Source organism: Chanodichthys erythropterus, chromosome 3 (assembly GCF_024489055.1).
Source record: "Chanodichthys erythropterus isolate Z2021 chromosome 3, ASM2448905v1, whole genome shotgun sequence".
NCBI classification, from domain to species: domain Eukaryota; kingdom Metazoa; phylum Chordata; class Actinopteri; order Cypriniformes; family Xenocyprididae; genus Chanodichthys; species Chanodichthys erythropterus.
In genome coordinates this window covers 2,226,386-2,247,999 of record NC_090223.1, presented here as the reverse complement: position 1 = coordinate 2,247,999, position 21,614 = coordinate 2,226,386, and the positions used below count along the sequence as shown (strand labels likewise).

At 36.9% G+C, this 21,614-nt stretch overlaps 1 protein-coding gene across 1 annotated transcript; it reads right to left on the bottom strand.

Moving 5' to 3' along the window:
* Positions 1-1,757: 1,757 nt before the first annotated feature.
* On the bottom strand, positions 1,758-17,531 carry LOC137015173 (sucrase-isomaltase, intestinal-like). Its single transcript, XM_067379938.1, has 27 exons — positions 17,510-17,531; positions 16,224-16,312; positions 15,715-15,814; positions 15,501-15,601; positions 15,195-15,398; positions 14,809-14,963; positions 13,659-13,827; positions 13,468-13,564; positions 13,209-13,321; positions 12,901-13,026; positions 12,437-12,568; positions 12,155-12,274; positions 11,953-12,012; positions 9,996-10,112; positions 9,563-9,653; positions 8,258-8,396; positions 8,028-8,161; positions 7,214-7,248; positions 6,977-7,093; positions 5,724-5,872; positions 5,563-5,647; positions 5,357-5,413; positions 5,076-5,200; positions 4,188-4,276; positions 3,617-3,666; positions 3,029-3,190; positions 1,758-2,258 (listed from the first exon to the last, which is right to left on the bottom strand). Exons 1-27 carry the CDS (start codon positions 17,514-17,516, stop codon positions 2,178-2,180), a joined length of 2,904 nt encoding a protein of 967 aa, XP_067236039.1. The 5' UTR covers positions 17,517-17,531; the 3' UTR covers positions 1,758-2,177.
* Between the last annotated feature and the right edge of the window lie 4,083 nt (positions 17,532-21,614).

Sequence of the window (21,614 nt, the reverse complement as noted above, 5' to 3'; positions counted from 1 at the left end):
ATTTGGAGTCTCTAACTCAAACTAGTGGTCAGGAGATATGAGAAATGCCAAATTTTCTTATGATTTATGAATGGTTTGGCCAAAAATCACAAGACTGGTGTCTATAGATTCGGATCATCAAACCGTCGAACGAAATCCAATTTTTCCCTCTCTTCCATTTTGGATTTTGACATAAAATGCTATATTTTATGAACACAATGGCATGTCATTACGAAATGATGTGTGTCTTCAGCACCATGCCCTGAAGGTACTCAAAAAGTTTTGGTGCGTTTTATAATAAAATTAAAAAATATATATATTAATAATTTTTGGTTAGTTTTGCCTATTGTCATGAGACTGGTCTTGATAGATTGATTGGATCATGTTGTGTAACAGAGCCACCTGTTGGTAGGGCTGGGAATCAAAAATCCATTCCAATTCTGAAATCGGAAATTTAAGGTCAAGAATAGGATACTTGTAAAATTAAAAATTTGATTTCGCCTGCTGTGTGCTCATTTTTGGATATTTTTTTAACATGTCATCTGTGAGGACCCAACCTGGCGATTTTATCTCACAATTCTGACTTTTCCCCTCCAGAATTGTGATATATAAATTCACAATTGCAAGTTAACAAGTCCCCAAGGAAACACATTCTGAAAAGAAAACACATAACCTACTATGGAAACACATTTACTGAATATATATAAAACGTGACTGCACGCTGGAATGGCATAACTGGACTAACCAGCGGACTGATCTCGAGCATCTGAAATGCTGTTTTAATGCCTGAGCTGTTTTGTCATACTGTATTCTTCTGTGTTTTAAGAACAACAGTCTTTACGATTATGACTGCGAACACAAATCATAGAAGAATAGTGGGTGAGAACCAAAAGTGAATGAAAGGGAAGGAGGATTGAATCCAAACAACACAGAACTACTGCAGCAAACCTCAGTATTCACCCTGAAGAGCCTGTTTCCACAGAGAACTTCACAAAACCACCATCCTCCATGAAAGAGCTGTGAAACTCCAATCACACCAGTGCTAAAACATGAAAAAGATGGACACAACACAAGGCTCCTCTCACAGGATGATTTGGTTATTTAAACCAAATTAAAAAACAACTACTGGCCGATTCTGATACCGATATTTGTCATTTTCTTACTTATCTGAACATTTGTCTTTAAAATCGATTATTGTTTTGATCATGTTTTAAATAAGCAAAGCTCAAAGACATGAATTAAGGTCCATTTCAGCTTTATTGCAATTAACAAAAACTATTTTTAATAGTTTTACATTTAGGTAATGATAACAACAGTGTGTGAAACAATTAACAATTGTATTTTATAAGCTATTAACAAGGATTCATAAAAGCTGTAAAAAAACATACTGCTTATTAATTCATGTTAGTAAATGTGTTAACTAGTGCAAACAAACTAGAGCTTATTGAAAGTGTTTCCATTTAAACTGTGCTGTTCAAACAGCATCATATTAATAACTGCTGATTTCTCTCAAATTTACATGATTAAATTAAGCCATACTAAGAAAGTTGATCATTGATAAAACCACACATTATTCTTCATCTTGAAACTCCAGATATACTTATACGCTCTGGTTCAGCATGTGTCATCTGTTATTTCCATGATTTTTTTAGGGATGACTTTCCATGATTAGAGACAGTTTTGTCCCTAATGTTTTCTCTCATGTATCCCAGCCTACAAACATCACAATCATGTCAAGCAGGAAAGAAACAGAACAAAGTTTATTGAAATTAAAGCAAATATGACCATAAATCAGTCTTCCAGCCTTACTGAGGTTTAATCACTTTATTGCAGTTTTCAAATCTCCATGTTACACTGTATTTTCTCACATGTTTCTTAATGGACGGTGATGAACTTCTAATGGTGAAATGAACAGATCTCATCAGGATCAGAGCTGATGAAAGTCCATGAATAACTTCCTCACTGCTTGACTGGAGGAACGCTGCTCTTTTCTTACATCAAACTGTACGTGAATCCTCTGCTGAGAGGTTTCCTCCTTAATAAGCTGTGATTGTCGATATGAGATCCAAAACAAAACATTTATTTCAGAAGAAATCATTTCAAATCCAGATGATAAAAAGTTCCTGGTGGAAATGCTAAATAAAGGACTAGTTGACTGAACATTGGTAAATAAAGGTCAATAATCGTGCGATCCGAGTCTAAGCTGTGTTCCAGCTGATTGTGAAAGGCTTTTCAATGCTGTGAGATTGTGATGTCGCATCAAACTGCAACTGCTGAACCTGAGGAAGAGGAAGAGAGAGTTTGAGACGCAGTTTTGAGACAAAACGAAAGCTAAACTACACACTCACAGTCAGCAGGTACTACACAAATCCTCTTTAAAAGGATAGTTCACCCCAAAATGAAAATGTGCTGGAAATGTACTGAAAAAAGCTAATTGTCATTAAAATAATATCTTAAAATTCTTAATATTTTATATATATTTTTAAGTAAAATATAACTTAGTATTTCTTACTGATTCTCCAGTGAAATATGACCGGGATAAATTAAAGGCAGCAAATATAATATAATATATATGATATATGTATGATATATATATATATATGAATATAATATAATCATTTATAATTGGATTGATAAATGCTTAATTGTCATTAAAATAATATCTCTTAAAATACGAAAACAAAAGATTATACTCTCTTTTTAAAATGTATTTTTGCATATTTCTTTGTTTTTTTGTTTTTGTTTCTTTTTTTTTTGTATTGACATTTTCATGAGATTCACCCAATTATAAGTGTATATTTCAAAATGAAAACTTAAATCAATAACTTTTTAATCGGGCAAATGCATAACAAATACATATAAAATTATTAAATGTGTTAAATAACTATTAAATATAATTTTTATATTTAAATGACATTTTACATTTTTAAACTGTGATATATTTACATTTTGTTTTAAATGACTAAAACTAATTCATTTTCCCCCTCATAATCGTATCAGTGTTTGTGACAGTATGAAGCTGAATATATGTTTGCATGAAGGATCTCACCTCAGCGTTATATGTGAAGGTCAGGTCTGCGTCAGGCTGTCCAGTCACGCTCATGATAACACGAGTGACGGGCGCTGTTACACCCCACACCTTCACCAGACCCAGAGTCAACCTGTCAACCTCAGCCAGACCATCAGTGGGAACCGCGCTGGTGAGGACACCCTATACATACAGTATAAACACACAGGACAACACACATATTTACACATTACACACACACATATTTACAGTGTGAGCAAACATGCTATCGCAAATGATAACTGATGACAGTAAAACATCCAGTTAAATTATAGTAATGATTTTTTGTGGGGGAAATGTAGTTAATTATCATGAAAATAATATCACAATGACATATGACATGTTTCGTGAGATTCAGTCACTTAGATCTGACTAACAGAATGAAAAACAACAGAAAATTGTGTTGTTTCAGTATTTATGTATCATCTAGTGGCCTTCTGGATCTGGATCTGTTAAATATAGAGTGATGTAGATGTTTGGCTTTAATCGAGACAGACAATCTTTGATTCCCTACTGGATTTGATCTGAAAGAACTGCACACATATCTTTCTTCAAGACATATGAACATACCGAAGATGCAGTAAAAGTCGTCAAGAGAAAACGCTTATTCTGAACAGTATCTGTAAGGAGAAAGAAGAAAACAAATCCCTGTGATAAAATTACTCTGATTTACTCTGAAAAACACAAGCTAATAATAAAGAAACATATTCAGAACAGTTTTATTGTTTGTAAAGCCTTACATTAAATGATATTACCAATAATAGCATTTACTACGAGGAAAAAGTAATAAATCCAACTTCAGAAATGCATGCCTTTACTGTTCCTACATTTATTTTATTATTGCAAAACTCCAAAAACTAAATATTGTAAACATTTTCACATTCTGCATCACAATGTAATAAAACACATTCACATTCATCTGTTTCGGATAAAACTGCATGTGCTTTTAGTGCCACTTACTGCACATTTTACTCTGGAAGTTGAATAAATCATTCAAAATCAGTCAAACCCATTAAATTCCTCACGATTCCCATCCCTGCACACACACACACACACACACACACACACACACTCACACACACACACACACACACACACACACACACACACACACACACACACACACACAAACATAACTCACCAATTCCCTCTCCATTATCCCAGAACAAGGATCCATGAGCTGATCCTCCATCATCAAGAGCAACAAGAAGACCCAGAGGATTCTGACGACTACAAGAAACAATAAAACAAAAACATTATTGTGACATCACAAGAATAAATATACCTAAATATAAATATATATAAATATAAAAACACTTACATTAACATATTAAAGTGCCCTATTATATTTTAAAGGTTCCTAATGTTATTTCGGAGTCTCCCACAACAGGTTTTCATTCATGCAAGCTCAAAAACACTTAGTATCTAATAATATTTTCTAATAATATCTAATATCTGCAGCATCAGCTCTTTTCTCACAGTATCTGAAACAGTTCAGTAAAGGATTCGGCCTCTCTAAACCCCGCCTTTCTGAGAGCAAGCTCTGTTCTGATTGGTCAGACGGCCCAGTCTGTTGTGATTCATCAGAAACCAAACACTCATAATCATACCTGAATTTCAACACTTGATTCACAGTGATATGAACAGTAACGATGGTGTCAGTTTTACCGTATCAATCCCATATAAGTGTATTTGCTTTGGCAGCAGAAATCAGCGTCTTCTCAACATGAACAACACAAACCAAACTCTTCCAGTTTCAGATACCAGTGTGATTGAGGGCGGGGCAAAGAGATGCTGTTCAGCCAATGAACACCACAGGCTGGCATTATGCAAATAACTAACAAACCGTCACAGGTTCAGCAAGAAGTGAGACTGAATTACTGACGACTCGTTTCAGTTCAGAATCACTTCTTTCTTTTGGCCGACAAAAACTCATTGTTTGTGGGGAAAGAAACCCTTTTGAAAGTGGAAAGAAAAATAATGCAACTCTAGAAAAAGTCTTAATAAAGATGGCGAGCAGTTTGTTGACCTGTAGTGTGTGTTGTTCTCTGCTTTCTGCCAGGGCAGGATGTGTCCTCCTCTCACGTGCAGGTTAATCTTCGATAATGGTGTATCCATATCCACAAACTGTCCTCGCACTCCAACAACTTCACCCTGGATGATCAATTACATACCAGCAGATAAGAGAAGCCAATATATAGTAGCACAGGTTGAGTTTGTTTGGAAGCCAGCTGCATTATGACTGTTTCTTTCACTGACATGCTATTAAAATCTTGCTAATAAAGATTTGCATGCTGATAAATTGCTCACCGTGTGGTAATCGTACCAGCGGGCGTTTGGTAAGTATCCCCGGACCACAGTAACGCCCTTCACAAAACAAAACCAGTGAGAAATGAACAAACAACAACAACACAAACAACACATGTAGGTCAGTTCCTCAAAACTCAAACATGACTACAGGTCATGTGTTTGTGTAGTGTGATCATAGTGGAGTTGTGTTTGTGTGTGTTCAGCACCGGGTCCAGAGCAGGTGTGATCAGAAGAGCCGGACCCCAGAGGAACTGCCTGTCGATCTTCCATGTGTTTTCATCTGTGACAAACCTGCAGTGCAGAACATGATCTCATCAACATTGGTCATGACTTTTCATGTGAGGCTGAACTGTTGAGAAACACTCACTCGTGCAGCAGGGGTCTGACCACAGTGTTTCCGTGAGTGTGAGCTTCGTACATCAGGGTGTACAGATACGGCAGGAGGGTGTAGCGAATATTCAGCACATCACGAGACACAGCAGCAAACTCTGCTCCCCAGGCCACGGGATCCTGCCTCTGACAGAGATCACATCAGATTATCATCATTCAGCACTTCTGAAGAAAACACGAATGGACATAAACACAGAAGCTCTGCAACATAAATAGCTGAATGACAGGAGAGAGACAAATTTGTTGAGTAAAGTCATTATTTTTGCGCACAGAAAGTATTCTCATCGCTTCATAACATTAAGGTTGAACCTCTGCAGTCGAGCTGACTATTTTAACAATGTTTTTACTACTTTTCTGGACATTGAATATGAATTTCGTTGCTTTCGATAGAGGATTAAAAAAAACTCGGATTTCATCAAAAATATCTTAATTTGTGTTCTGAAGATGAACGAAGGTGTTACGGGTTTGTAACGACATGAGGGTGAGTAATTAATGACAGAAATTTCATTTTTGCGTGAATATAAACCTTTTAATCATTAGCACCTTATCATACATTCTCTTGACATTTATGCCATAACAAATGTGTTTTATAAACACTCAGTTACAGCAGCCAGAGAACAACTGACGCAATAAAGTCAAGAGCCCGATTAAAGCCAGCACTGCCCTCAAAGAGGGTAACTCAATTAATCATCAACATCTAAACCTCTGTTAATTCTCACAAGAGCTTCTGTAGACGTATGACAGAAATAAAATCAGTCTAGTAATGAGTGAAGCTGGTAATGTTTTGTAGAGTTTGTAGAGTTGTTTAATGTGATCTTGAGAGATTAAATGTCTTTTATCTTCAGTTGATTTCATCTAAGGCTGTGGATGAAGTCAGTAAGTTTTTGTGTTTCTTTTTCCTTCAGTGATTATCAGCTTGTTAACAGCAGGTGTTCATCATTACTGCTCAATAATTATCTCATTAACTTTGACACTGCTTCAATAGTACTTTAACTCAGTAGTGCACACACACACGAACACTAAGCAGTGTTAATAAACCTGGGCATTTTTCTGCGTACTATTACATCTTACCTATTTCATTTACGTATGACTGACAAATATGAATCACATTAAGTTTATTAGTTTGTTTCTGTTAAAACTATGTAATCCTAATGGATGGAGAATTTGAATGTAATTCAATTACATAAAACTTTAATTTAGACTGAAATATTTTTGAGAGTGTGTTCTCACTGGCATGTTTATGGTGTTGTGGTTTCTGGAGAACGGGTAGAAAGCTCCGAGCTGCATCCAGCGCAGACACATCTCGTATTCGGCAGTCTTAAAGAAGCCACAGATATCAGCGCCGGTCTGGAACATGAGTGGAAATAAGGGAGAGTGAGAAGGGAAAAGAGACATGAATAAATACAGTCTTTATTTGAAAGGAAATAAAGCACAAGTGCTGCGGCAGGACGAGAGAGAGGCACTTACATAAGAGATGCCAAATATGCTGAACTCCATCATGCCTAAAAGACAGAGAGACACCACATGTCCAACAAAAACACCACACGGGTCAAAAACTAAAGGACAAGGATGAATTAGATGTGTTGATTGCCCATGCAAAACATGTTGCTAGGGTGTTCTGGCTGGTTGCTAGGGCGGTTGGTTACTGGCCTGATTCAAAAAGTTTCTATAATACTCAGACAAGTATCGTTGCCTCAAATTGTCCTTAATCAAATTTCAAGTTTAGCACTTGGTTCTGGTTTTCTTTCTCTTGCGTATCACTGTTATCTCTTCTTTGACTCTTGCACCATATCTTTGAAAACCATCTGAGATGTTTGAACAACAAATTGAAATTCTGACTTTGGATCACTTGAAGACCCCCTTTAGTATGCGATCCTATTCAAACGTTTGGGGTCAATGCAGTTTATTATAGTATGTCCTCATTGGCTGATGTTGTGTCTTCTATATTCTGATTGGTTGATAGTTCTTTCTGCTCAACAAGACTGAATTTATTCGATCAAAAATACAGTAAAAAATTGTGAAAGATTATTACAGTGTAAAACAGCTGTTTTCTGTGTGAACGTATAGTAAAATGTAATTTGTGATAAACGCTGAATTTTCAGCATCATTACTCCAGTCTTACGTCACATGATCCTTCAGGAATCATTCTAATATGCTGATTTGCCGCTCAAACAAACAAAAAACGTACTGACCCCAAACTTTTGAACAATAGTGTATAGTAAATATGAGCACTAGCTATGCTAGCTGTTCTTCCCAATAATAATAATCCCCATCATCACACCTATGATGGACTTCAGAAGCTGGTCCCAGCCGGAGTAGTTGTCTCCCAGCCAATGTCCTGCCCAGCGACCGCTAGACGGGTATGTTGAACGGGTAATTACCACACCTCTCTTTCCAGTGGTATTAAGCAAAGCACTGAGAAATACACACAAACACACACAGCAATTAAAACTCCTTCCAGATCAACGAGAAATAAATCTAGTATTGAATATGGAGGGACAGAAAACTCACTCATAAGTGGGTTTGGTGTGAGACCAGCCGTACAAGTTGTGGACATCATAATGCTTGACGCGTGTGCCATCAGTAAGGATCTGCTCACTGTTCATGCATATAGTCTTGTGGTTCAGACCTCTGTGCATGGACTCCAGTGCTGAGAAATATCACACACATACATAGGGCAGATTCATTTAGGACAGAAAGTGCTAAATACAGGTGCCACCTTAATAGTCGACTAAACATTAGTCAACGAGAAGAGGCTTAGGCGACCAAAATTTTATTTGTTAGTCGCAGAAAGAAAGAAAAAACTCCACAGGAAGTCACACAGTCTGTGATGGACAGATGGTTAACGGCAGGTCCATGTGGTAATTACAGCATGTCGGGAAGGAAATCCAAACATTTGCCTATCATTCATCAACCTCAAGTATTACTTCATTACTCTCTATATTACTAACATTACTATATATTAATATATTAATAATATTACTAACTTTACATGACCGCTCGCCCTAAATGTGCGCTATTATTAGCTGCATATTCAAGTGTTTGTGTCGAAGCTGAAATATAGCATGCTTACTGCAAGACATGGAGGCGCTGGTGCGATCACTGGCATTTTTTCCTGATAACAGCGGAAACAACTTAAAATACACTGTCATTTTTAGTCATACAGACTAATACATCATTCGAAACTGTAAAGGATCTACTTTTATTTATGTAAACTCACAATAACAAGAAAACGTTTGTGCCTTTGTAGAATAAAGAAAACAAACAGGATGTGTTTTCTGCCGTCTCAGTCTCCATGAACTTCTTTTTGGAGCACGTCACAAAAATGAAACTCAGCATATAGGCTACTTGCCTCACAGAGAAAGCTTGAAATATCTACTTTTAAATGAACCAGTTCAAAACAAAACAAATACTCTCTGCTTTTGTAATTCATATGAAATGTGCATTTCTTTCTAAAGGCACATTCACTGCAGAGATGGCGAAACTGACTAAGAAAACACTAGTTTATTAATAAATCATTAAAATGTCTCCTTGCTATTTTTTCGGACACATTCATAATCATTACTTTTGCCAGTGCTTTGCGTCATGCTTTATGTGTGTACTTGAATGTAGAAAAGACTATATATTTAAGGCTCATAATGGTTTAGTTCCTTCCCCATATATATTTAAGTAATTAATTTAATACAAACATGCGATTAGTCAACTAATGTCTAAAATGAACGACTACCAAAAAATCTTCAGTCAGGGCCAGGCCTAGTAAATGTTGACCATAGTGTTGTAAAGTCCACATGCCAGGATGCTCTCATAAGAACTTACGGGGCATGTATGGAGGATGTTCCAGAGTTTGATCCCCTAGACACTTTTCTCCAGTGGTCCCATGCACAAAATTGGCCGGCTCATTCATGTCCTTCAGAAAACACAATGACAGTGTTATCATGCATATAATCCAAAGGAGAAAACAGTGATGGCATGCAAATGAGTGTAGAAATGGGGCGTGGCTATGATAAACCTTCACATGTTCTTCCACTGCTCACCATGACTTTGTCAAGTAAGATGTAATCCTGAATCAACATCCTTAACAGTCAATTTCCTCAGATGTAGAGTTATTTCATTCTTACGGTTAGAGTTAGATGTGTTGTGAAAAGAGCAACAATGGTGTGTAATGGCACAGATCTTGTACACTTTTAATGAATGAAATTGCTTTACTTTTCATTCCAACATGAAAAATGACAAAAAACAAAGCACTCACGATCCAAAGTCCATCAAACTTCATGATGTTGTTGTAAAAGTCTTTAATCTGCTCTCCCCACCACTCCGCTGTACTGTTCCTGAAGAAATCTGGGAACGCCACGAAAGATCTGAAGCGCTGAAGAAACATTAAGTTGGACAAGGTGCTTTAACCATCAATACATACTGATTAGCAAATATCCAATTTGTTTAAATAATAATGTGCTGGTTGACTTCTTATCTGTTCTGATTGGCTGAGTTTGAGTTTTTTTACTACAGTATAGTACTAGACTGCGTTCCACTCCACTTTTAGACATGCACTCCCAAACTTCCCTAAGCGCTTCCCCTCGGGGGAATCCCTGCCGCCATTCCACTTCGTGAAGTGGATGAGGGAACAGACCCTACAGACCCTACAAGTCTACTTCATATGTCCGCTTCAGGCAGCTCCATAACCCACAATGCAACACGATTGTGATGTCACCTCATATCGTGTTTAATTTACCCCACCACAAACAACTCTATAATATATTAATTACTTTTTTTAAATATCTAAAACAACCCAAACACACCTATCTAAATATAGAATGCTGCATTAAAAAGTTTCGTAAGGAAAAAAAAATGTAAATAATAAATCAAATCCATAGCAGATTCCAAGTGATCGAGGGATTAGGACGTTCCAGTTCAGCCCATTGCAAAGTTTCCGCCAGTAGTGGGCACTCGTGCAACGTAAGCAATGACGTACATCCAAGTCAACGAGACGGAGGGAAGTTAGCGAGGGAAGGGTATAAAAAAGTGACCTGGAACCAAGCAGCAACCTCCCCCTGTTTCTCGTGAAGCCAATACGGAAGTGAATTAAACTGCAATTCATCGACTGGCCGCTAGGGACAGGCTGCAGAAGTGAGCAGAATCTCATTGACCATCATGTTAAATTGGCCAAGTTTACAGCAGAAAAAAACATGTTTACAGTCTGGTTCACATTGTGGTTTTGGTCTATACTGCGAATTTTGCCCTTCATGACAACTCTGAGGGGGGTGATTTTTTTTATAGCTCATCTGTTTAAATTCTATTAAGCCTTAAAGTTCTGCATAATTAAGGGCGTGGTCACTTGAGTGACAGGTAGATGCCGCTGCTGTCTGTGAGCCGTCATGTTACCTCAGCAGCTCATTTCAGCCGCTGAATTTGGCATCTCAGTCGTATTTGTGCTTTTTTCTGGATTATTTTATACAATATATGGCTTGCTGCATACTCGAGACAGATGTCAGTGTGTGTACATGTGCTCGCATGCAGAACACACGTTGTTGGATCGTCGTGGCATTGGCTAAAGGTTTTGTTCCTGAGATTTACTACAATGAAAATACCAGGAGGATATACAACTCCGTGTTATTTGCACACCCCACACAAATTAATTAGCCTACTGGTGTTGGAGCATCTATAACGTTATCTTAAAAAAAAAAAAAACACCGTAGATTGAGAGTAAACCTTTAGTACTTTCTAATGATATTGTTATCTTTATTAATATTTTAGATAGTATATAAGATAGATAGCTAGGGCGGGCGTGGTTTCAGCAACAAGTCGCATGGGCTCCAACTTCATCCCGCCTCTTTGCCCATTTTCAGTTATCCGGGAGTGACGTGCGGTCACGTGCAGCTAAGATGGCCGCGGCCTCATTTACGCGTCAAAACTGCTGTTCAGAACTCTATGGGTGACGTCACGGACACTACGTCCATATTTTTTTACAGTCTATGCCTGGAACCCAGCCCTAGTATGTGCTCATTTCCTGGTGTGTCTTCTACATGCTGATTGGCTGACAGTATCTATGATACTCATCACTCATCTCTCTTTACTGCATTTGCAATTGTAGCCCATTACTGAGGAATAGACTTGAATATGGAGGAACAAAAGTAAAGATGTCTGGTTCTCTGATTAAAGAGAGAAAGAAAGCAATTTATAGAGACAGATAATGAAACAGAACAAGATACCTCTACTTGAGTATCCCAGTCCAGAGAATCCACAGTAACATTGGGATAATCAGGCCACACCTATGACAGACAGAAACAACAGCTAACATCAGCGGTTCAGGATCATTCCTGCTTTCAGTGCATGTCCACACCAACAAAACTATGAGGTATTGCCTCAAAATACATCAATATATGTTCCTCTTCCTCTCTGTGTCTGTCATACCTTTCCAAACACAATGTCATTGCTGAGCTCAGGAGGCCATTTGATGAAAACGTCTTTTTCAATCCCGGTATCAAACGCAGGGTAGGAGCCTTTAGTCTCATTGGCCGCTATAGCCGGGTCCTGAAGCACACAAACAAACAAAGCATGAGGTTTTGCTACAGAATACATTTCACTGCATGTTACTGTCGATAATGATATCAGCCTACAAAAGCTCTGTTCTCATTACAACATCCTTTACCATTCAATGGAAACAACTTTCCAGTAATTGAGAATTGTTGGTACCAAAATGAAGATGAAGCGCATCCCCTCGGCCCTCATCTGGTCCACCAGAGCAGGCAGTCCCTTGAAGTTCACTTGGTCCAGCGTGAAGTCCATCTGCCTCTCCATGTAGTCAATGTCTGCATACTGAACATCCTTTGAGGGGTCAAAGGTCAAATATTAGAATCATTAAACTTAATGACCACAACATCAGAAGTGCACTCAGCTTAGAGGGAACATTGCTAGTGATACTTGTCTTTAAAATAGCTGTTAATAAAAGGACATTAATGGCATTTTTATGAAAAGATGAACTTTTTGATTCGGTTACTCTAAATACGGCCACAGAATGTTGTGTTTTCATCACATGACTGCAGAATAACTTACATTTACAGCTAGAAATACAATATTCCTGAAGATCTAATGCAAGTTCTGAAGGTCAGTGAGAGTTACATTACTGTTCATTCACACTGAAGGATGAGATCACTTACATAAGGAATTCCAGCAGCTTTCATGTCCTTGTAAAGATCTGCGATTTCCGTATCATTGGCGTAGCCGTAGCGACAAAGCTGGAATCCAAGTGACCAATAGGCTGGAAGAACCGGGCGGCCGATCATCTGTCAAACAAAACACACAAACTGAGAGAGAAATATTTGACTTTCTATGCAAATAGATTTTAGAACATAAATATTCAAGTGGCTTAAGAGAATCGACTGTGACAAACAAACTTCCTTTAGATAGATATATTTATGTGTTTCATGCATGTGAGTTTTCCAATGTTACACACACACACAAACACCTCAGTGTACTGCTGAACCACAGCTTCGGGAGAGGGACCCATCACCATGTAGAAGTCCAGGATTCCTCCGATGGTGCGGAAGGTCAGAGCTGGATCAGGCAGGAAGGTCACGTCTAAGAGTAAAAAGAGGAAATGATGACAATGTATTTAAGTCCAGTCCACCACTGGATGTGTTTAGGTTGGTCTTAACCCATTTAGCACAGGTTGTGGCCGGTGTATCCGAGTGAGACACACATGGTTAGTGTTTTCTTGAACTCACCCATGGCATTGCTGTTGAGCAGGAGGACGCCGTGAGCGCTTTTTGATTTCTCCAGACCCATGTAGAAGGGATGGAGTCCATAACTGTTGAGTTTATACTACAGATGGGGAGAAAGAGATCAGAGTTTGAGTTTGTGATGTGATGTAAAGTGCAGATGACATACAGTATCACACAGTGTTTTTGACACTCACTCCTGGAGGCTGGTCTTTGGCAAACAGGCCGTATGTGTGAAAGTTGAGGTCATGACTGTAGCTGGGATGCTCCGTTTCACCAACACCATAGACATAGTTTGAGGGGAGACGTGTGGAGATCTGAAGGAACTGATCTGAGAATGTGAACCCCGGCACGGCAGAGTCCCATCTAGAGAAAAAGAGATTTAACAAAACACTGAAAAATAACTTCCTTTCATTAAGAAAGCAAACTGTGATCTTATAAAACTCTCAGAAAACACTAGAAGTGCTCCATCAGCACTGCTATTCTGAGCATTTTAATTCATATATAAAATATATAGTTATTTTTATTCAATGTATTTTATTTAATACATTAAAAATATGTAAATATTCGTTCATTTTAACTCACATTACATTCAGTTGGTATACCTTGTAATGCGTCTGCTAAATTCATGACTGTAAATGCCATATAAATATAAATGTATTTTATAAGGTGATTACAAATGGTAACCAAAATGTACAAATGGTATGAATATAAATGAACATGCCCATGTTTTTTTAACCCTCTGGTGACCAAAAAAAAAAAAAAAAAGTGTTTCGAACTTGATTTGAAAAAGCTAAATGGTCATACAAAAAATAGTTACACTTGTTTTGTTCATGGTCAAAAATGACGCCATAGGAAATTAATGGGAAATGGGCAAAAATACGTTGTCTTTCATTATGTTTATCCAAATCCACAACTTAATAAAAATAAAAACAACTAGAGAATTAGCATTTTTAAATAGAGCTATATATGAATCTAGTGGTTACACCATGACATTACAGATGTTTTTCTTTTTTTACTCCCACCAGATGGCACTAATTTGCCTTCAAAACTTGGATTTTAAAGGCATTGTCTCTATTTTAATTTTTACTTTTTTAATTGAAAAGTAATTAAAAATAGAAAAAAAATGTATTATTTTCAATGGGAAAAAAATATCATAATTGTTGCATAAATATTCATTAGTACCATGAAATTCTCTCAAAATATAAAAGAAAAAATATTATTGAAAAAAAAAAAAAAAAAAAAAAAAACATTACATTGAATTTACTGAAAATAAAAAAGTTGTATTTCAGGTGTTCGGTCACTTCTGACTCCATGTTAGCAGAGTAATGGAGGTGTATTACTCACATGAGTTCTTCTGAGCTCTTTCTGATCACTTGGATCCCGAATGGCTTGTTCTGGATCTGAACCCTGTACAGCCGGTTGTTTTCCTCTGTCTCTGGTGCGGCGGGCAGGTCGAGGGGAACAGGGACCTCGTAGCGAGCATTGGCTGGGTCAAAGATCTAGATCAATAGGACCAAAATCAGTCCTATTCTTAAATGTGTTCATTTATTTTCTTAATTCAGAATTCTTAAGATAAAAAAGCTCAACAATAGAGTGTTAAGGCATTAACAAAAAGTATACATTAAATGCAATGTAAGTGGCTTCGGATAAAAGCGTCTGCCAAATGCATGAATGTAAACAGTATATTTAGTCATTGTCTTGGTCTTAATCTTAAATTTAGAAAAGCAAACCTTCCACCGCAGGCTTTGTCCACTCAGGTATGTGATTTCCACACGGAGCTTGTCGATGTCTCGAGATTGAGAGCGTTGACTTGGGAAATCAGGATTGCGCACTATATCTACAGTGATGCCGCTCGGCTTTTCAACAGTGTTGTTGGTGACATAACCGTGGGTCTCAGCGTAATAACACCAGGGCTCTTTGGGAACATCTGAAGGCTATTAAATATGGAGCAGATGTGTTGAATCACAGGAAAGACACACTTCAGACCAAACTTTGAAAACAACAGGGTTGAATATTGAAGATCTTCTCTCTCTGACCTTCCAGATGCAGCCGCGGGCTTCACATTTGGCCTGATCAGAACCCGCTTCAGGGTGACAGTCGAAGCGCCTAGAGTTTGAGGATTCGACCTCCAAATTGACTGTGACAAAAATATTAATATTAAGTGTTTTTCTTCTATTCTTCTATTTTCATAGCATATTGGTATTACCAAACATGTTTGTGTCTCAGTATATGAGTGTGTGTTATACTGACCTTCTCTGATCGTCTCTGCTTCCCCAGCAAACAGTGAACTGACCAGTGCAAACAACAGCATCAGGATCACATCCAACCCCGATAAGAGCCGCTTTCCCATCTGATCAACACACACACACAGTGAAAGCATCCTATAATTCATTCGTCTTTGACATTCACAGTGATTTTGTGAATGAAACGCACAGGCTAACGTTCAAAAGCTTTTTCACTTCTGCCATATTTTGTTTCCCTGTCAGAGTTTAACCCTTTCTGTAATACAGTTTTTTTTTAGATGCATTTCATGAAAGAGTTAAAAACATCCAACAATATCAACAAATATAAAATAACACAACACTCCATTTCACTCCATTCTGTAAATGTTAATTGTCCAGTGTGTGTTTTTTCTGCTTTCTCAACTTGTGCAGGAAATAGCCTATATAATTATGACTTTTATAACAAGTTTTACAAATAAAAAAGTCCCAAATAGAAGCATATATGTATGATCAATAATATATATTGATTTGTCGTACCTTCAGTGTTGTTAGATGGAGATTCAGTTGTTGATTCCTTCTGTCTTCAGTCGTGTGTGAAAGCTGGAGTGCAGATTGAGCTGGAGCGTCTGTTTTTATAGTAAAGCAGTGAAAGTAAACGGGTGTGTTTGTGTTTGACAGCTTCACAAGCAGAACTTCATTGTGTGATGCTAAATCCAGCGTGGGGGATTGTGAAATATCCTAATAAACAATGCTGTGATAAAGTGGCCATTAATATCATTTCAGATGGATAAGATCATGCTTAAAAGAAAGAAAAAAAATGCTTCATCATGTCTTACATAAACCAACAGCTCAGTTTTTTGACAGGTCTCAAAGGTCATGAATGTGTCCATTCAGATGATGGCTTGAACAGATGCTGTTTGTTTCTGTAAGGCATGACCAAGCTTTTTCTTCTCTGTTCATGATGTACGCATGATCTTATGCACCTGAAATTATATAAAGGTCCACTTCATCACTGTATTGTTAATCAGGATATTTTACAGTCCCTCATGCTGGATTTAGCTGTCAAAAACAGAGCTGTAGCGGGAAGTCTTTGGCTCCACATCTGTGTTGAGTACAAATCATTTCACAAGATATTTTCTGATCCAAAAATATTGCATGAACTCTTTCAAAATGCTTCAAAGAAGCAGTTAGTTCAGACTGTTTCACAATATATGTGCAGTTTCCTTTCACTGATGTGTCGAATGAGAGCTTAGGGACATAAAATTATTCACAGACTAAGAACTTTTGATGTCCTAAAACACCATTTTATTATAATAAAATCATATTAATAAATGTTTTGTTCTGGAAGATCTGTTTTTTGTTTTTTGTTATGTTAGCATCCAAATTAATTCATTCATTTTTAACAGTCCTCTAGGATTTTCTGACCTGAACTCGACTGAGATTTTCTTATCAGCTGCTGATCTTAATTGTACCTGCATGAACACACAAAACCTTCCTTATCTGCTCACGGTACAACAATAATGTGAGTGTGTAATATAATACAATAAAATCACAGACAAGCCAACTTTTGAAAGTTTGAACTTATTCACAGACTCTGCTGTGAGAAATAAAGTAATCTGGTAGATTTGGGCTTTAATAGCGATCAGGCTGGATCATGTCACTCTCAGATGGCAGAAGTCTTCAATACTGGACTCTGCACATGAGCAGATATCTTATTTATGAGCAATCACATGAGCATGATGCCAATAAGACAAGAGAAAAATGACAGAAAATGTGTCTGTTTGGATGAAGGTCAAAGGTAGAAAGCTCTGATCAAGACTTACCTCTCATCTGTCATTTTGAAGATCCTCCCTTGAACCATCATCGTCAGTTTCTGAATCTTTTGTGTCATCAAGCAGAGAAATGAGCATTGTGAGACTCTCATTGGGTTTCAGAAGTGTCAGAACCAGAACCTGTGGTTTAATTTCAGAAACCATAAAACCATGGTAATTTTTCAGGGAATTTAATAACAAAACTCAAAGTTGATCAAACTAAAATACTGCCACTCACACAAAACACGTGTAATATTTAATGTTTTCAGACATGATGTTGGTGTCAGATAGATTCACTCTGTCAGTGTTTTCACAGATCTTTTATTTTTAACTTTCCATTTACTTTTTATTTCAGCAACAGTGCATTTACGCGAAATACAAAATCAGAAACAGCAAACTAGTGGAATACTGTCTAGATGAAGTAAAGCCTGAATCAGGTTAATGAATTATTAAAACAGTGTGACTGTGAAGAGATACGAAGGTAGACTTATTTTCAGATCATGTATTTTTTAATTGTTTTTATGACACATATCATTTCAAAGCAGCTTTACAGAGATCTGTGTGTCAGCAGCTTCACAGAAATCATGATTTAATGTTTTTGAGACATCAAATTAATGTTCATATGATAATAATAGGCATCTGTATGATAGGAGTAACAGAAGTAATGCATTCAGCGTTGATCTGGATGGCAGGTTTTAGTTTGGACTTTAGCTCGTCTCAGGTGAATCTGGATCGATACATTACATTAAATACATGATCAGCAGCTTCATTTACTGGTGATGAAACTCTGAACGTCTGAGTTGACCATTTAAAAATGGAGATTTGTTTCTAGAGGCAGACTTCAGGAGACAGAAACACAGATCAAGTCTATGAGATGTGGTCACACGTCTGGAAACAGACAGATGAAGGAATGAATGTGTTCAGAAGCTCAGAAAGAACTTCATCACAGTGATGAAGATGGTGAGGATGAAGATCATCCTCTGGACACAGAGTCGTTGAGCTGCAGTGAATGAGGATCATCAGATCTGACGTTCATCTGGACTCCAGCTTCAGGATCCCTGAGAGAAACACATTAATTTCTGAAACAGTTAAAGTGATGCAGTAAAACTCAATTCTTTCTCTCGGTTTGATTCACTCACACACGCCACTGCCTCAGAAAACTGACAGCAAGATTGAAGAATTCATCAAAGAATTTCCTATTTTACCTATTTATTGTGCTATATTTATGTTTATCGAATAGTGTAATATCACTCAGTACATGCACTCAAAAAAAGATTTTTTGATGCTGTTCACTTTATTTAAACAATTTATTTTGATTCAACACCATTGTATCAGGTTTCTGGTTTAAATGTGATTGATTCATGTTAAATTAACTTGACTTAACTTGATGTTTTCATATTGGAATAACATGTTTCAATCAAGTAAACCCAACCAGGACTCAATCAAACAGGATTTTCACTTCCCATCATGCTTTGCAAAGGGGCTGAACTAGGAGTGTAAATGTTGAAATAAAGTGTTAGTTTAAGCAGTTTTTAGGAGGATGAGAAAATGGAAAGACGTTTTAATGTTTACTGTTCTATTATGTTGGTATTTAAAAGTTTCTGTTAATTAATAGTTTTAGGGTTACCATTGTGGTGAATTGTTGCACTTGTGCTTGGGTTGAGGACCTGCTAACAAAATTTCAAATTACTTTAATAAGAAAGTAATCACTGTGGTAGTGCTCTGGGTTGCATTTCCCAAAAGCATTGTAAGCATATGTTGATTATAAAACCATCGCCACAAATGGACTTATGATCAATTTAGGCTTTACAATGGTTTTGGTTAAGGCAATTTAGGATGAATCCAGTATCACATCTAGATTTCTAACACAGAACGTCACAAAAGTTATGTGAATCACAAAATTAAACAAAACAAAGAATTAATTATAAAAATCAATGTATATGAAAACAATTTATTTATTTATTTATTTATTGCTTTTTGTTTATTTTCCAAAACATTGCAAATTAGTTGGGCTGACACTATTAAATTAAGCTGTGCCCAACCATAGTAAATAAGTTGAATCAACCATAATAAATTAAGTTGACCCAACATAAGTACATTAAATTGGAATAACAGAATTGCATAATGCTGAAATAAAGCAACTTAATCATCATCTTTCCATGATTTTTTTTTATGTTCGTTCAAAGAGTTATTTTTTTGAGTGTGTGTTTTGTCTTTTGTGACAGAAAGTAGTGTTTCTTTTTATTCTCTGTCACTCATGCACACATTCACAGGCTAAATATGTTGTTTTTTTTTCACCCTGCAAATGCAGGAAACAAGAAATATCGTGTTATTGACTATCATAGCTGACTCATTTAGTGAAACATATTCAGCAGACATCAACAACAACATCCTCAACAACGTTTCATCTAGCCACACATTCACAAAAACACTGTGCAACCACAGTGTCCATGAAACAGTGATTCAGATGAACATCCATTTTACAAATTTAGATGAACTTAACATAATGAAATTGAATGCAAATGCTTCTAACAAAAATAAAATCATGGTCATTTCAGACCCTCCCCGACTCATATAAACCCTCGGGACTCACCTGAGTTTCTTTTTCCGCAGCAGCATGAAACAGATGAAGACCATCATGAGAAGAACCATCATGACAAGAGCCAAAGACCACAACAACTGATCTATACAATAACAACACAATACAATCATCTGATGCAATTCATTACTTTAAATGTGCTTAATAGATCAGCTGAACTCACGAGTGTGTGTGGATCCGCTGCTGGAGTCTGTGCAGTTACAGGCTGAAAACACATTCACAATCATCATGATTCACTTCAAGCACTGAAGATTCAATTCAACACAAACACCTTTCAGGTGGATTCTCATAATGACTGTGTTTAAACTGCAGTATAAGATGAACTTCTGTCATCATTTACTTGTCATGTGACAGACATTCCCTAAATGACTTTCAATGTATGGAAAAACAACAGAAGAAAGAAAATCGTATCTGGAATATAATGGACATTTTTTGGTGAACTGTCATGATTTATGAAACGACATGAGGGATATTTCTGTCTCTTTCAGGATCATCTGTCCATCATAAACATCATATTGAGATCTGAAGTGTCTCTCACCTCTGAACATGGTCTCGAATCTGAGCTGAAAAGAAATAAAGAATCAGTTTTTATATTGTTCATGAATGTCTCATTGATTAATGCTGTGAGAGTTTATGTTGAACTGATTCATATATTAAACACTAAAGCTCATAATCATATTTTAGATTGTAGAAGGACTGAAACCAGATGAATGATGTGTTGAGAGAGTGAGCTGATTTACTCGTGAAGCATCACAGATGATCTCATGATGAAGTTCATCCACACACTGAGACATGGTGAGACGATCAGATGACACAGATGTGGCAGGATCTAACAGTCTGTGAGGATCTGATGGATCTGCTAGCAGACGCCCGTCCTGAACAAATGGATCAGAAGAGAATCATATAATATAATGTAGTAGTTTGAGGAAAGAAAAACACACTCACCTTTAAGCTCCAGCTCTGTTCACAGTCTCCACTGAGTGTTTGCTTCAGTAAATCAGAGGGGAGTTTGAACTCGAATCCATCTGCGGTCTGAATCTCTGCACAGGTCACATTGATGTCAGGCATATTTCAGCTCAAAGAGGAAGCTGGACAAATCACAGGAAAAATGTTGGCATTATATTATTACTGCATGATGTGTGTTTTCTGAGAATAACATTTTTGAGGAAAAGTTGCTGTGCATTAAAATGTTAAAGTTAAGAGTGACTTCTATAATTAAATTCTTTTCTATTCAATTATTCTAAAAAAAATTAATTTGAATTTCAAATCTATCACATTACAGAAGACAAACATTGGAACTACTGCGTTACTTTATAGGCCTACATCTTTATTGACCGATTACATATATATTTTATAATGCATTTTTTTTTTTGTACAGAGTAATATAGTGAAATAAACAACAATAAATAGATAAATAGGCCTAGCCAAAAAGAATATTTACCTACACGATAGGCCTATATACTAAAACCAACCCGATCTTGTGAGAAAATGTAACTATTTCATCGCTGGGGTTAAACA